Source organism: Manis pentadactyla, chromosome 12 (genome assembly GCF_030020395.1).
Source record: "Manis pentadactyla isolate mManPen7 chromosome 12, mManPen7.hap1, whole genome shotgun sequence".
Classification (NCBI taxonomy): domain Eukaryota; kingdom Metazoa; phylum Chordata; class Mammalia; order Pholidota; family Manidae; genus Manis; species Manis pentadactyla.
In genome coordinates, this window is record NC_080030.1 from 60,804,628 (window position 1) to 60,822,083 (window position 17,456).

Sequence of the window (17,456 nt, forward strand, 5' to 3'; positions counted from 1 at the left end):
TCTATTATATATGACAGGATAATTCAGTAGAAGCTTGCTTGACGGCTAAATGAATTAAAGAGAGAACAATAAATTAAACGCTGCAAGTCCTGATCTCGTTCAGCTCCTGACACTCGCATGACGACTTAGGAATTCTTTAACTTTTGTGCAGATCAAGTCACAGGACTATTTTTTGAATAACATTCCTCTGGATTATGTCAAAGAAGTCCTGTAAAGATTTAATAATAATTTTTTAATAGGAAGTTATTAGAACCAAGTAGCTGTACCATTTTCAGCATTTAAACTCAGTGGAGAGTCTAAGTACATCTGATGAGGTAAGGGGGGAAATGCCTGGTCTGGGGTAACTTGAGTTTACAAATGTTACTGAGATAACATTTGTATCTCTTTCTGAAGGCTGCCACGAGCAGCAGAATCAGGTCACACCCAGCTTGTGCTGTGGGAGAGGAGCACTTTCTTTTAGAGAGCAGCCCTTGGCTTGCCACTCACAATGCAAAGGGAGCTTGCTATGGGTGATTTTTCTTGGCAGGAATATAATTGCCCTGAAAAGAAGAGGCATACGTAAAAATTGAACATAACAGGATTTTTTCCATGCTTACTCCGGATTTGCCACTGTTTTCAGACATAAAAGTGAGGACTGGATTTTGACAAATCTTTAGAATGTGTGCATGTCTTCTTTTAAAACTGGCATTCTGTAGCTATTTCATCATCTAAGGAAAACGTGATTGCAGCTAGAAGCCCTAGGTTTGCCACCCATGTGGGACTACAGTGATTGAAAGAAAACCATACCAGTTATTTTTAAAAATCCTAAATCAGTTTACCGAAAGTCATGTCAAAGATACTTGACAAGGCTTCTGACACTTTAAAACTATTTATAAAACAGATTTCAAATTCTTAAATATACTCATGTGTCAGTTAAAATCAAGAGAAGTAAAGTAAAATGCAGTCACTGACAAAAATCAATACTTCTTTAGGAAAAACAATATATTCGATTTGACGAGCTCTTTACATTTCAGAGTGCTTTTACAAATAATTTCATCACATTTTCACAAAATCCTGTGAGCTGGTTGGGGCAGGCATACCTGTCCTACCCAGGGTCATTGCTATTTTCCAGGAGAATTTGGCATGAGATTCAGGACTTCCAATTTTTAATTTGGTGCTCTTTTTTCCCTATAACCAACCAGCATTCAACCTACTGGTAAGACTTAAGTGAATTTAAATTTTTGATCACATAAATAGTTGATGGAGTGTGTCCAAGTAAAACATCCTCAAAAATCATATCTGTATTTGTGCTTTGATTTTCTTTAAAGAATATGAACTGAGGATTCACTCCCTCAGTGCTATAATTGCAGTTATAGCATGGAGAAGATGGTGCTCAACAACAGTAAAATTAGAATGAGAAGTAAGTATGCACAACAAAAAATGTCCATAGAATATGGATTGGCAAATGCAGCAACTTGATACTGATTTTGGCCAAAGCATGAAGCTAACTGTTCTGTGACAGAAAGAGGGAACTGTAAGATCACTGTTGACTCCAAGTGATTCCAAGATTATGTCACTTAACTCTAGTTGGCTAGCTCTACACCCACACAGCGAGTGTTCTGCTTCCTGGATTATCTACTCCATGCTACAGAAGACACCCAAGTGATCCAAGAACAGCAAGCATTTCCCACAAATAGTAGAATAGAAGCTACTGCTGGACTACAGTGCAGTAGGATCTGTACATGAGAATAGTCCTTAATGGCTGAACATAGATTTTCATATTTATAAGTAGTGTGTGTATATATATATATATATATATATATATATATACACACACACATGTGAATATGTGTGTGAACATATGTGTATGTGTTTATGTATATGCATACATACAGACACAATTAGCCTTGTTCCAAAAACAATTTAATTCTACCTATCAAAGTATGTACAATATGATAAAATGATGCAATAAGGTTAAAGAGAAAAAAACACTAAAAAGTAAGATAAAATCAAGGGAATATTGAGAGTACAAAATGCATATTGTAAAGTATGTTCATTTAATAGTGACAGATCAGCAGATGGCTTTGAGCTTTATCACAGCTAATGCAAGAGGGAACTGTGTTGCCTTTACGGAGAGTGATATAATGTGAAATAAATGGCACAAAATTTCCATCATTAGGGTTAGACAATCAGGGAATGTTCTCTGTTTCATTCACTAAAGGGAGCAGGATTCCTTCTAACTAACTGCAAACTGGGACACTTGGGGAAGGAAAGGGAAACCACCAAGGGATAGGACACTGCAAGATGCCAGAAAGAAGGGGAAAGGGTGATAAGCACGGCCAACTCTAAATGCCAAAGGAGCAAAGGACTGAGAGGAAGAGGAGAAAAATGAAGGGAAAACTCATCTATCTCATCACTATAAGTTTAGGCCACATGAAGTTTTATAGTTTCTCTTTTAGTTTTTTCTTTTATTTCAATAAACTCTGTTTTACTTATTCTCAGAAAAACCATTAGGCAAACACATATTTAATTATTTCCAAATAATGTGAAATCTGACTTAGTGGGCATAATCAGGTTTTGTAATTAGATTTGGGTTATTTTCTGAGACTTTGCATGCTGTATTTCTCTAAGTCTGAGTTTCTCATTCCGCAAAATGAGATAACATGATCTACCTAGTAAAGACTTTCATACTAATAAAGTATGAAGGCAAATACTTAAAATAGCTCCACAATAAATCAGAGCTGCAATTACTAATACTTAAATATTTTTTTGCCAAAGTACATTATTTAAATTTTAAGATATATATAGTTAGTCATTAAATAATTAAGTCTTTACTTTCTCATCCTGCTTTAGTCCCCTACATTTGAGTTAGAGTAACTATTGCCAAACCGCAGTAATGTTTTATGATAAACATTCAGTTTGTCTAATGTGAGGTTCTATCAAAGTTTTGTTTGCTTCTCTTCAATTTGTTTATAATTGTTCCTATTCCTATAGCCCCATTGGGAGAAGCAAATCAGAATATATGGGTTCTAATACTGGTTCTGCCACAAGTAAGCTCTATGATCGTGATCAGAACATTTAATTTCTCTGGAGTTTAGTTTTGCCTTCTGGTATATGGAACTAGTAAGATACATCATAATTGCCCATGTGGATATAAAACTGTGCAAGAAAGAGTTCTAAAATCTCTAAAGAATGTTGCTGAATGCTTTCTTAGAATATTTATATTTATCTATTATAATTACTAATTTTAACAAAAATAATTCAATGTGGTCCCTTGAGGAGGTCCAAAAGTCAGTTCTAGAAGTGTTTCATTCTTTCAAAAATGTACATTTTGTCATTCTTCATGCCCACAAAAGAAGTAGTATTCTCAATGAGAGTAGATAGAACTTATCAAAGGCTTATCCTTTGTGCAGTCTTACTCACAGAGTATCTTGAGTTTTATTATATAAATGATTTCAATAATATTATCTAAGTACATCCTAAGTATTCAAGGGCAGACATTCATGTGTCTCTTTCATATCATTTTTAAGCTATGTGATGCCAGAAATTAATGAATATAAAACATTTGAAATAGTCACATTTTTATTTGCTTCTCCAGAGATAAATTTCACTACCTAGTTACAATCTATAGCTAGAATATATACATCACCAAGATGAGAAGGCTAAGCAAACAGTGGGCACTGTAAATAGTTGATGAAGTTGATATATATGTATAATTTAAATATTATATGCTTGTCTGTATTCATACATCATAATAATTATACCGATCTATCTCTATCTCCCTACATACTTGATTTATTTAGCAATATTATCTAAGAAATTTGGAGCCAAAATGCTTGTGATCTATAAGATTTATGACTAGGGATTAAATAGATAAATCACCAAGGCAAAACTATCACTAAACCTTACACTTCAGATGAAGGTTGCAGCAACCTTTAGCTGATTATTTTTTTTTCTGAATAACCTGTGAAAATTCACAACCCATCTTCTGGATTATATGTGAATATTCAATTTAGGCCTCAGAGTCTCTAACTCAGTTGTAACAGTAATGTCTTTTTAAAAACGTTTCTAAAAATGAGAGTTTTCCTACATTTTTTAGATGTTAAAATTATTTAGATGTTAAAAATAAAGAAACTTTTCAGGTCATTAGATTAAAATGGATTTTTCTCATTAACATTGTGCAGCAAAACTATGTTAATTTTCAAACTTGTTTTAAATTTAAAAGACTTCATAACTCTAAACACAAAACTCAGGAGTTCTGAACTGAATGGATTATCATCATCCCTTCTTTCTACTTACAGAATGCCACATTTAAAGCTAGAATTTAAAATAGATTACTACTCTATTCCTAATTCTACTTATAAGGAAAATTAGTATTTGAAATTTAATAATTATTTGACATAACTGAAAGCACTTTGAAAATTGAAGGATTTTTAAATAAGTGGTATAACTGGTTTTACTATTATTCAGTTGTCTTTGTTTTAAAAACTCAAGATCTGAGTAATTGTACCAAATTACAATACACATACTTTACAAAATATTATCACTGGAACTGGGGCCTCAACCCCTTTGTCACTGATGGATAGTGTTTAACACTTCTAACTTGCTTTTTTCTGTCAAAAGCACAATTAGAACCACTCTTAAGTAAAATTACAGTAAACAGAAAGATAGGCCATAAATGTCTTTAATTACCCAAGCAAACTTCTCTCTCTAATGGTTCTTCTGCATTTATAGTAAGTAATGTTGGTCAGACTTGAGGAGAAATCCATCAGGTGTACATATTTGATCAATTACATAATTCAAACAATGTATTAGGCTGGGCTTCACATGGTACAACCAATGGCCAGCTCTGCGGGATTGACGGCTGTGCTGATTCTATGACATTTTGGCAGAGAAGGAGTGCAATGCAAATGAGTGGCCAGATGCAGTCCCTCTGCTTTTTCCATGAAAGTTAGTGTTGAACAATGGATTTCAAGTATATTGAATGGTTCTGGAGAATTCTATTCAGCCACAGTAAGGAGTATGTCCTCTACTGAATGATCAAACACTTCACAAGTATCCCAGAGAGAATGGTTTGTGTCATATTAGGGCCACACAGCACAGACTAGATTGTGAAGTAATTCAATTTATTCTTCTATATTCATTATTTTCCAGTATATTTCCCTTTTGCCTCTTTCCTCTTCTCTGACACATTCAGAGGCCAAAAGATCCTCAGTTGTGTGGATCACCAAGGCTCACAACCTGAACTCTGGAAATATTTTGATCACTAATATACATTAATCCAATTTCCCATTTACTTGCTTTTACTGTTATCACTTAAAATGAAGTATACTTTTTAAAGAAATTCTGTGTAGACTGCAGAAGACTGGAAAGCACATGGACTTTAAACTTAAAATTCCAACTCTGATACTTCACTGCTTTAAGACTCTGAGCAAGTTACTTAATAATAGTCACTCCTTGTGTTGGGCTTACCACATCCGATCATTGTTCTAGGTGCTTTGTATATTTTAATTGATGAAATTCTGTCAACAAGCCTGAGATGGTCCTGTTATCACAACTAATGATGAGAACCAAGGCACAGAAAGTTTAAATAACTTTCTCAGAGTCACACAGCTAGAAAGTAGGGAACTCGGCATTCGAATCAAGAATTTCTAGCTCCAGAGTTGATATCGTATTGATATTTTCCCACTTGGAGCCTTTTTTTCTTAGTCTATAAAATGGAGTGATTAAATACTTACCTTATTTGATTGTTTTTGAGGGTAAAAGAATCCAGACATAGTGTTTGATCCTATACTCAAATGTAGTAGTCTGTTTTTAATAAATATTAGTTTATTCTCTCCTTTTCCAATGACTAAGGTGGAAAATTCTGAGGGAGGAGGTTGTTTGGGAGGAGAGTAAGGATTTCATGTGGGCTGAAGAGCAAGAAGCATAATTTCAATTAAGACTTTTAAACTTAATAACAGAATTATTCTCAAAGTCTTTATCTGTGGTATTTATTGACTAACAAAAAAATATGTTCATTAGTAAAATATTTAGTAAGACCTCAGAGTATGACCAACTTGATACCTCCACAGTAGAAGACTGTAGCTGACATCATCTATAAAACTCACCTAAAAATTTGCTAAAAAAATTAATTCATCTAAAAAACTCACTAAAAATGTAAGCTCTGCAGGAATTATCACAGTATTTAGAAATAGCTTGAAAGTGCATATGAACATTGTTAAGTTATATGCTAAACTTTAAGAAGATACTTAAAAAAATCCCTTTTATTTAAAATTATAGTTATTTACAACTTTTTATTAACAAAAAATGTTGATTTTAGTTCAACAAAATATGCCTCATCAAAATAAAAAAAATATTTTTGATCAGTGTCTTGCTTAGGCATTTGTTTAATGAAGGCCATCCTCAGGGGATATGAATTAGAACATCTGGAATAGAGTATTCCTGTAAAAGGTAAGGGAAAGAGGCAGACAAATATATATACTTTAAAGACTGCTATGAGATTCCAAGAACAAGTAGAAAATTTTTAAAACTGGAAGAAAACTATATGACCAGAAAAATTACAGGAAGTTTGTATTAAGCTCTATCAAGATCTAATTTGTACAATATAACATGCTACTTATCACTTATATTTCAATAATCATTATTTATAATACAGAACTTACCATTATAAATGTTGTAATAAGATACACACACATTTATATAAAATATGATATTAAATGATAATATGACAAACCATGTGAAAACTAAGGGATAGGATTGGTTATAAAGGTCAGATTCATGATTTACTTTACCTTTTTGAAGAATCTGTGACTTGCACAAAATTGTAACCCAAATGAGCAGCATTTATACTAGTGATGCTTTTATGACAGTATGAAGTTTGTGTGTGTGTGTGTGCATGTGGACACGTGTATGTCTGTATAAAATATGCCCATTCCTTGGAATTGGTTTTGAAATTCTACTTGAGTTCTACCTCTTAACTCACAAGGTACTAGAACTAAAATATAAAAAATTCTGCAGAATACATAGACATAACTTTAAATAATTTATATTTAGAAAAATTATAACCTTCCTGAGAAGCTCATGCATATATTTATTATTTATTTGTGATAAGAGAAAGGGTACATGCTATATCAAAAATTCACTTGCAGGACTGGATGACCAATTCATTAGAGAAGTACGTTTGTTACTCACTTATTGGATGGGATATTGAGTGGACAGGCACAAGGTTGACAGTCTTCAGAGGTTCCTTTACTAGGGTCACCGTAGAAACCAGGAAGACATTTATTGCAGTATGGGCCACCTGTGTGATCCTTACAGTTCTGAGGAAGAAATGCACATCAGAGTTTATTATTTTGATCTCATGCATCAACATATTACCAAAAATAGGTCCATGGAGTCATTAGTCTGTTACCCACCAGGAAGAGTAATTTTCTATGTTAAATGGTCAATTTTACAGCTGGGAAATAGCATTGAAGTTAATTCAATATCTAGCATTTAAACTACCTGCTAGTTTCAGCATATGTATACTTATGAAAAGACAACTGAAACTCATTCTAATGTGTTTCATTATGCAAACGTTATTTCCTTTTTTCATTAGTTTTTAATTTTTATAAGTAAATAGATGTGATTATATATGTGTGTATAGTCATAGAGCCATAATAATATATGGTGAATGAAACTTGTGATGATTCTAGCTTAAAATCAACTCTTCCACTTAAAACTGCTGATTGAATGAGAATGGTGGCTCATCATACAAATCCTCTGGGAATGTGGCCCTTACCTCAGAGATTAACTTGGACCTCAGTGGGCTCTAGTGATTTGGAGAATGCACCACTCTATTGAATCTGTGAGGAGCTTGCTTCACTCACAATTAAAAACAGAACATTAAAAAAATTTTAGATATATAACAAAATCTAATAAAACCACAAGGCACATAACAATTTCCTTCAGACATTTTCTTTAAACTGAAACATTGTTCTGCCAATTATTTTTTGGGGGCCCATGTCCTTTTCAACAATAAAACATTAAAATAAAATAATTTGTGTCTTTATTTCTTCATATTAATTAAAGTACATTCATCAGCTCAGGCTGTGTTCCCAATATGAACACACTGGGGAAAAAAAACTCATCAAGACTGATGTAAAGGTAAACAATCTAGTTAAATGACGGAATTGTTCATGAAGCTTCCAATGGCAAAATTTGATAATTTTTCACAATGTTCTGGCATCATGTAGACATAACTTCCTTGGTCTCCAAAGGTAAAATAAAATATATCTCATTCCTATTAAAAATCATAAGGTATGGATTCATTACGACTAAAACACATTTTTAATTTTACAAGCACATAAAATGGTAATTTTTTCTCAGGTTGAAAAGAGTTCATCAGAGTTTAGAGGAAAAAAGCCTTTATTTTTATTATCAATAACGAAATATGTAGAGAAAATAGGTAAAATATAAGTTCATTTTAAGCATAAATTAAAAATTTGTTATCTGGATGACCATGGAGTATGCAGCTTAATTTAATGACAGTTGTGGATTATTATTTATTTTAGTATATTTTTAAAGAAGTTCAATTTTAATTACATTTAGTAAAAACAACACACAAATAAATACACACTTCAGAACATGGCTTGTTAAATTCCTTAGGAGTTGGGATAGATTCTTTATTGAGTAGAAGATACTGAATTAAAATCCTATCATCTAACTCTCTGAATCTCTCACACTCTATAAAACAAGGGAGCTAAAGCTTACGATTTATGAAGTTTTCAAGCTCTGAAATCCCACGACAGTTTCATCGACTACAACTGAATAGGTAATTATTATCTGGTGAAACTTGACAGTAGGTTTTTCTTCAAGGTACCTTAAATTCTCTTAGATTTATTTAGCATCCATTTCCAAGATAGCATGGAGGTTAACTTTACTACCAACAGTTGTCTAAGTATCAGCATATTGGTTTGGGATGTACAAAATATGGGTCAATTTGAAGAAAGGCTTTTGCCTTTTATTTCACCTTTATATTTATTCCTTTCAGTTTTCAGTTTAGCTAAAGTTGCTATTACAAAAAAAATTGTTTTTTGCAATATCATCTACATATTGTCACACTGACAATCAAAATTTTATCTGCTAAGACTTAGGGGCTTTAAAAAATAAGATAATAAAATTGATTATATCTTGATCATGTTGAAAATGGTATTTTTAAAGCTCAACTGAAAATATTTCACAACCCTGAGACTGTTTTTCTTTACTGGTTTAGAAGAAAAAAACATGAAGTTTCTTACATTTCTTAATGTATTTCATTTAGTGGAAATCATAAAATTAACCTTAAAACTCAAAGGTTTTTGCAATTGAAATTATAAAATGGCATTAGACAACAACATAATGTAAATAAAAACTGAAAAAGATGAATGATTGCTCTGATGGGCTTGTTATTTTACAGTGTCCTGCTATGAAAGTGCTTTCCAAATGACCATTCACATCACATATCACAAGAACGATGAGAAGCAGCAAGTATGCAGTCTTCCCATGTGGCTTCAAATGTTTCCTGGATCCTTCAAATGTATTTTCAGTTAAAATGATCTTCTTATATAGGTATACACTATAACAGAGGTCTGGATTTTGATCTGATATCAAAAACACACTTCAGCTAATTTTTAATCAGATGTCAAGACCAAGCTAATGAAAAAAGCAGTTTATCTGTAAATTTCATAAATTATCTGTTTAATGCGAAGGGAAAAAAACATAAATCATATTTAAAAAGCTAAAATGCTGATGAACTGAACAGTAGGAATGCCCTTGGTGTGCAACAAAGATTTTTCTCTTTGTGTATCAAATCAGAAACAATATACTCAAAATGGAATATCAGGTCTTAATTATCGATGCCATTTCAGGTAAGGGACATTGGAAAGTCTCCAGAAAATATCTTACATGATCATTTGTTAACGAAGTACAACGGGAAGCACAGAAAACATCAGATTCTGCTTTTATCACCAAAATCTCTACTGTTCCCCTAAGATTCCTTCTGTTATTTGAAAATGGCCTTCTAGCTCTCAGACTAAGAAACAGAGTTAATAAACTGCATTTCATTTGCGAAGGTCTCAGATAATCATTGCTCCATCCCTTCTTCCTTTCAAACTTATACTGAATCAAACTATTTTATTCTAAAGAAGGACTTCCATTCTTAGAACTATCATATAACAAATAGACCAACAGCATGATTTGATTTTATCTTAATGAATTCAACATGAACTATTACTCTGGGGAACATTATAAGTCTGGTATCATGATATATTTATTTTTGTCCTCTTAAGTTTAAGTAAAGCAAATCCATATCAGCTTTGGGCTGAATATTTCCAATTGCATATTTAAACGCAACGCAGTATTTTTTCTCAATGTACATTTTAAAAGACATGGTATTAAAATGAAAATCATCTAGTCTTTCTATTCATAAAAATGCCATTTGAGAAATGTACTGATCCACAAATTAAGGCTATTATGCTTTATACCACCATGCAATGAAACAACATCTTATAGAGAGTAAACAGAAAGAGCATCAATAAAACTAAATGCCAAATTACATTGAAACAAAAGCCCTCAATTTTCATTTTGGATTTTTCCCAGAAGCTTTTAAGTAGAAGGAAAAAGGGGTGGGGGAGGAAGGCACAAGAGAAAGAGAGAAATTAAGGGACACAGATAACAGAGTCTGCTTTAAATTCTACAGGGAAATGAGAGCATGATATCCTCCTAAATTGGCACCGTTTCAAATTGTGTTTCTGCAAGACTAATGAAGTGCGAAGCGTTGTTTCAAGCTTCATGCCATGTCAGGCAATATAAAACTAACATGTCCTTGAGTTAATCAGAGTGCTCTACTCAGCATATTTCTCCAATCCAAAGGCTTTCTAGAACGATGGAAAGTGCTTTGCCCTTTGTAGAGCTTTTTTCCTGGTTAAAAGTACAGACTTAATTGTAGAAGAAGTAAGCAGTTCTGGTACATTATGGACTGCATATATTTATTATGTTGTAATCTTCATAGGATGCTTTGTATTTAGTTAAATGCTGAAATTGGGGGAAAAAACATGCAGTATGTCATTTTCAATGTGAAAAAGAACAATTATGTATCTTACAAAGGTTATATATTTTATACATGCCATATTATGGGGATAAAAACCTTTTTGATCATAGAAGTGCAGTCTGTTTTTGGTAGGTTTATGGCAGGGATTGAAACCACCCATAGTCATGAACAATAGGCCTCCCAATCATTAGTTATGTTTTATTATGATGTACTTGATTCTGATTCAATTTTTAGACTAATATGAAGAAACACTTCCTAATTCTTGTTAGTCAGGGACACCACGTATGAGAAGCATTCTCAGCTTCCAAGTCAGTTCAACAAAGACATCTCTTGTCGAATCACCCCTTGACTCAAGTGCTTAAAGTTCCAAAGGCAGGAACCTAACCACGGAGCCTATTGAGCAGATTTCAGTCGTGTCTGTCAGGACTTACCAGGCATTCTCCGGTGACGTCATCACAGGATTCCGCGTGACCGAAGCACTGACACGGTTCACAGATGCCACCGAAAATTGTGCTGTTCACACGTCTGTGCCTAGGCCAACACAACTGAAAGAAAGGTAAGGTTTCAAGTCTCAGAGATTAAGAAAAGCTTTGTTTATTGCATTTTTGGGGGGTAAAAGAAAATATCTGGGCAACAAACTCAGCAAGTGTGCTTGTCAAAGGCTTGCTATTATTGAAACATTGAGACCGAACTATTTTTCCTGACACTGGGGCTTTGTACTGACCTTAGCGTGACTGGCAGGTGTGAGATTAGAGGGAGCATTAGCTTGGTGTCTCTTCTGAAATGGTAAAATAAAGCAGAGATATAAAGAATTGAAATGTGACAGTCTCAAAGTAAAAAGCACAGACAGGAAAATAGGAAAGGTACTGGGAAAAAAAGCAACAGGAATAAAAGGAGTCTTCAGAGAACCTTAGCCTAAGCACTTCATATCATCCCAAGGAACATGGATTCTTTGGAATGTGCTCCCTTTCCCAATATGAACAACCCTCATCTTTCAGAAAATCTTTGCAATATTTTGGAAGAAAAGTAGGGCCGCACTCTTACATTTGATCACATACACGGCTGAGTTCTACACAATATATAATTCATATCTTTCATTCTCAATTTCTTCCATCCTATTATGCTTCATCAAATTTACACAAAATCATTTATGATTTATTTACCATATAGTCCCTTGATATTTCATTTTATGGCATTATTCTCCTAGAATATCCATCATCCCTTTTTTAAAGTGTAAAACATTTTCTTATATAAAAATGGACTTCTGATTTTAGAAGGGTCTTAGAGTACCTAGAGCGTCATGACAGCTCTAAGTCTGCCATCACCCTTAATGAAGTTTCCCTTCTGTGGGGGTTACTATAAACTGGATGGGATACCAAATAAGGGGGTCAAACACTGCTGCCCTCTAGGAGCTTATGATCTCCCTCAAGTTATATTTGCCTTTTGTGCATTATTTACTCTGTTTCTGGATGGTTAACTTCAATATAATATAGCCTGAAAAGTTTTTTTTTTTTTCCCAGTTGAAAATGGAGACAAGAGAGAAACCACTGAAGTAATAAAGTATATAGAATTGTGGTGTGTATTGTTGGAAATGTTCCTTCTGCCTCAGGATACGCAGACTCCCAAATTGGAACATCGATAACAAACACATAAAAAAGGATGTACTGATACTTTTAAAAAGCTTTTCAAGGACAATACTATGAATAATTGTCCTGAAAACAGTAAATCAGTTCTCTCCTTGTTATCAAGATCCTTAATTTCTACCCTCTTCCAGGAGTGTAACTTCCCCAGTTTTTATTACAAAAGTAAATATCTGCTATACTGAACCTAAAGTGGCAAATATTTTTTAATAGGGAGGAATTATTGGAAAAAGAGAGAAAGTTGACACTAGGAAAGCAAAAGTGACTTCCCTCTGAATATAGGCAGTGCAAAAAACAGTGTCAATTTTCTATCTCTTTCTAGTAATTCCTCCCTATTAAAGTATGTGCCACCATAAGTTCATTATAGCAGATATTTCCTTTTGTAATACTTATTTCTAAAAACTGGGGAAGCTATGCTCCTGAAAAAGGGTAGAAATTAAGGGTGTTGATAACAGGGAGAGAACTGATTTACTGTTTTAAGGACAAATATTCATAGTATTGTCCTTGAAAAACTAAAAAAAAAATCTATACTTTGCAAATGTACTACTCATGCTGACCCTCTTTCTTCAAACTCCCCGATTCCTTACACCTCTCAGCTGGTGATCACATCTCATTAGTCACAGAGAAAACTAAAGGCACTGGAAGCCACCCTTCCACTATCAAGTCCACAAGCATAATCATAGACCACCATTTGCCATATTCCCCGCTGGTACACTGGGGTGAGCCATGCAGGATTTTTTTTCCTCGAAAGATTATCACTCCATCTAGAATCTGTATCCTATCATCTGTTATCTTTCCAATATTCCCTCTCTGGGCTACATCAGGAATAGCTTTCTTTTGGATAGTAATTGGATCATTACCATCAACTCAAAAATGCGACCAAGTATTCCCATCAAAACTTAACTAGCAGACATAACAAAAGTGACAAAATTAATTCCTTAACATCCCTTACCTTTCCAGTTACCTATTTTTCTTTTCAGCAAAATGACTCTAAAAAGCTTTTTCTTCCTCACTTCCCTTTCATGGTTCTTTCCACTCTAATCTGTCTTGCACCACTACTACTCAATTAAAACTGCTCTTGACCATGTCACCACATTCCAGGAACCCAAATCAGTGGACAATTCTGGGATTACAATGTCCCTGAGCTCTCATCAACATTTGGCTTAGGTCAAGACTTTCTGCCTTGAATGACCTCTGCCCTCAACTTCCATGACTCCCCAGTCCAGTTTCTGCCCTTTCTCTTTGCTGGGTCCTCTGCCTTCACCCTACTTCTTACTCTCATGAGCTCCTGGGGGCTTGGCCACTTTTTCTCTTTCTCACACTCTCTCCTAGGTAATTTTATTCAGTCCCATAGTTGATGATGCCTTCCAAAGACATAACTCTAGGCCAGAGAGATACTGAGTTCAAGATTTGAGTAATCTAACTTTGCATTTACATCTGTATTTCACAGACTTTTCAAACCTAGTATTTCTAAGATAGACTGTTGATGCCATCCTGCCCCCACAGCTTTCCTCTCTGGGTCTTCCCCAACTCATTAAATGGCATCATATCCAATCGCTCAAGCTAGTAATCTATGACTCATTTTTAAATATTTTATTTTCTTCAACTCTCCACTTGTATGTAATCAGTAAATCCTATTGGTCCTAGTACTGAAATACATATAGAATAAACCCAAGTCTTTCAACATCCCCTGACATTATCCTAACACAAACCATTATCATCACTATATGCTACCACAACACCATATTAACCATTCTCCTTCCTACCATTCTTGCTCTTTTACAGTCTGTTCTTCATACTTCATCATCATGACTTTTTTTTTTCAAAAACTAAAATTCAGAACATGGCACTAGCCCAACTTTAAAACATTCTCATGATTTTCCATTGCACTTAGAATAAAATCCCAAATTTTTATCACACATGCAAAGTTTTGAATAGCTGGCTCCTCCATTCAGACCTTGTGCCACTCTCTCCATTACAAACCTTCAGTCACACTTGTTCTCTTTCAGGTCTTTGCAGACTCCAAGCTCTATTCCACTTCCTGCTCAGCATCTTTTTTTCTTGTTTTTTTTTTTTTTTGTTTTTTTTTGAGAGGGCATCTCTCATATTTATTGATCAAATGGTTGTTAACAACAATAAAATTCTGTATAGGGGACTCAATGCACAATCATTAATCCACCCCAAGCCTAATTCTCATCAGTCTCCAATCTTCAGAAGCATAACGAACAAGTTCTTACATGGTGAACAAATTTTTACATAGTGAATAAGTTCTTACATGGTGAACAGTACAAGGGCAGTCATCACAGAAACTTTTGGTTTTGATCACGCATTATGAACTATAAACAATCAGGTCAAATATGTATATTCATTTGATCTTTATACTTGATTTATATGTGAATCCCACATTTCTCCCTTATATTATTATTATTATTATTTTTAATAAAATGCTGAAGTGGTAGGTAGATGCAAGATAAAGGTAGAAAACATACTTTAGTGTTGTAAGGGCCTCCTCAGCATCTTTTACATAAGTGACCCTCTCATTCTTTCACTCAGTTTAGATGTTATCACTTTGGAGAGCCTTTCCTGTCAACCTTTTATAAAGCAGCTCCCCTCACCCAATATTCCTATACCCATTTTCAGTAGCTCTACTAAGGTACCTGTTTATTTTCTTCATGACATAAATTACATTTATTTAAATTTACTTTCTGGCATATTGTCTAGCCCAATAAATGCAATGTCCTTGAGGACAGGGACTATATCTGTATTGTTCATTACATCATCATCATCCATGTCTAGAGTCTTGATGGTCTCAAAATACATGGTCATCAATATCTGTTAGCTAAATGCAAGTGTGAATACCTAAATGAAGTGGTTAATATTATTTCCATCATCTAGAAGAGGAAACAGATTTGAATGAAAACACTTCTTTTTTCAGCACTCCACTTTGCTTTCAGTTCTTCACTTGTCTCACATGTCAAGTGAAATGAATTATGATGGTACTAAAGTAAGAAAATATTTGAAAGATGAGCCATGAAGGGACATATGAGAAGTGAAGTAGAAATGAGAAAAAAAGATTCTGAATCAGTATTGATTTTATATTACATTTACATCGATTAACAGTGATTTTATAATGGAGGCGTGTGACTGGCTTTGGTGACCAGAGTTAAGGCACTCATGTTTTAGGAGATTACTTAGCTTTTAAGGGGTCTGTGATATTAGCGATAATAAAGCTAGAGTGACTGGCTTTATGAACTCAATAAAAAAGCAAATGAAATCAGGAAAGGATAGGAATGGATAATAGTGAGACCAGGGGTAGGAAGTTTGACAAAGAAAAAAAGACGATTATTAGAAGAAATGAAGACAGAAGCTTCATTGTTTTTCCAGAATTCTTTGTTTTCTGATTCAACCAAATTCTTTTATGGATTTCAGAATAACTCTATCAATTACTGTGTGATAGGCACAGAAAGCTTTTGTTATCCCTCCTTTGCTTCTTTGTTCTGACTCTTCCACGCTCACCTGCTTCTCTCTTCCTACCTAATTGTTACCGTTGTTTAGCATCTAGTCTGAGGTTTTTCCACTCCAGGATACTTTCTGTGACATCTCTCTCCACAAGAATTGCTCACCTCTTTGAATGATTATTGCACTTACGTTCTGTACCACTTACTGGTCCCTTAATTATACAGTGCTGTGATCCAGCTTTTCATAAGTATTTTCCTGTTTCCCTAAATAGATTTCTGGCTCTTTAAAGACAGGGATGATGACGCAATCTTCTTGATAATCCCCTCACCATCTAGTGCAGAACGTACCAAAGATTCTCAACAAATATATTTGAAGAAAGGAAAGAAGAAGCAAAAAGCATAGCCAATTAAACAACTCTAATATTCAGACAATTTTATACATTTGGAACTTGCATAAAAAATGATGAAGAGAACTGAGAATAACTAATGTGGGAGTAAATATCAAGGCAAGAATAGAATCCAGACATTTATTATTTCATTTGAAATAAGAACTTGAGGTTCAAAGAGAGCCTCCTGGTTTGAAATAAAAACTGCTAGCATCTTAATAAAAGAATAAGTTTCATCAAATACAGCATGTATTTTACATGTAAAATCAAATTTAGGTTGACAGAGCTAATTCATTTTCATGAGTATTTTTCTCCTCTCTACATGAATTTTGGAAAATAGTGTACCGCAATGAATCACATTTAATTTTATTTCTAGATAGGTGAATCCGAGCCCCATTAAAGAAAACACATTTGTCACAAATCTGAATCTATACCTTGAGCATCCTCTGGAAGCATGCATTATTTTAAAGTACAAGAGAACTGACAAAGCAATGCCCAGAGTATTTCTATAAATGGAATAATGTGGTAGTATGTTGAAGTGGAACATCTTGGTACACTCAAATGACTCCTTAAAGGTACCACTTTTAAAGAATTTAAGCTTATATATCTGCAACCATGCCCTCTATCAGGAAAACGGTGTCTATATTTTTTGACAAGGTTTCAAGTAAAACTAATTTCCAAACTACCTGAAAAAATTACAAAGAAGCAAATAAAAATTATTACCTTAAAATGATACACTGTGTCATTAAGTGAGAAACATTCATCTTAGTAATGCCCAGAATATTGAGACAACAATAAATACCTCATACTTTAATTGCTAAGCAAGTGAAAGACATGTAGGAGTTTTCTAGATCAAGGTATTTTTTTCCATATGCTATGTTTTTGACATTTTAATGATTGTATCCTTCAGATGATTGAATTT

The 17,456-nt window shown here is 33.9% G+C and overlaps 1 protein-coding gene across 3 annotated transcripts in view; it reads right to left on the bottom strand.

The window, feature by feature from the left end:
• The window catches only part of LAMA2 (laminin subunit alpha 2), a 631,935-nt gene that overhangs the window by 238,805 nt on the left and 375,674 nt on the right, over positions 1–17,456 (bottom strand). For all 3 annotated transcript variants that reach the window (XM_057489270.1, XM_057489268.1, XM_057489269.1), the window contains 2 exons: positions 11,482–11,595; positions 7,174–7,301 (listed from right to left, as the gene is read on the bottom strand). In XM_057489270.1, the coding sequence (XP_057345253.1) occupies positions 7,174–7,301; positions 11,482–11,595 (242 nt within the window). The remainder of the gene's footprint in view (positions 1–7,173; positions 7,302–11,481; positions 11,596–17,456) is intronic.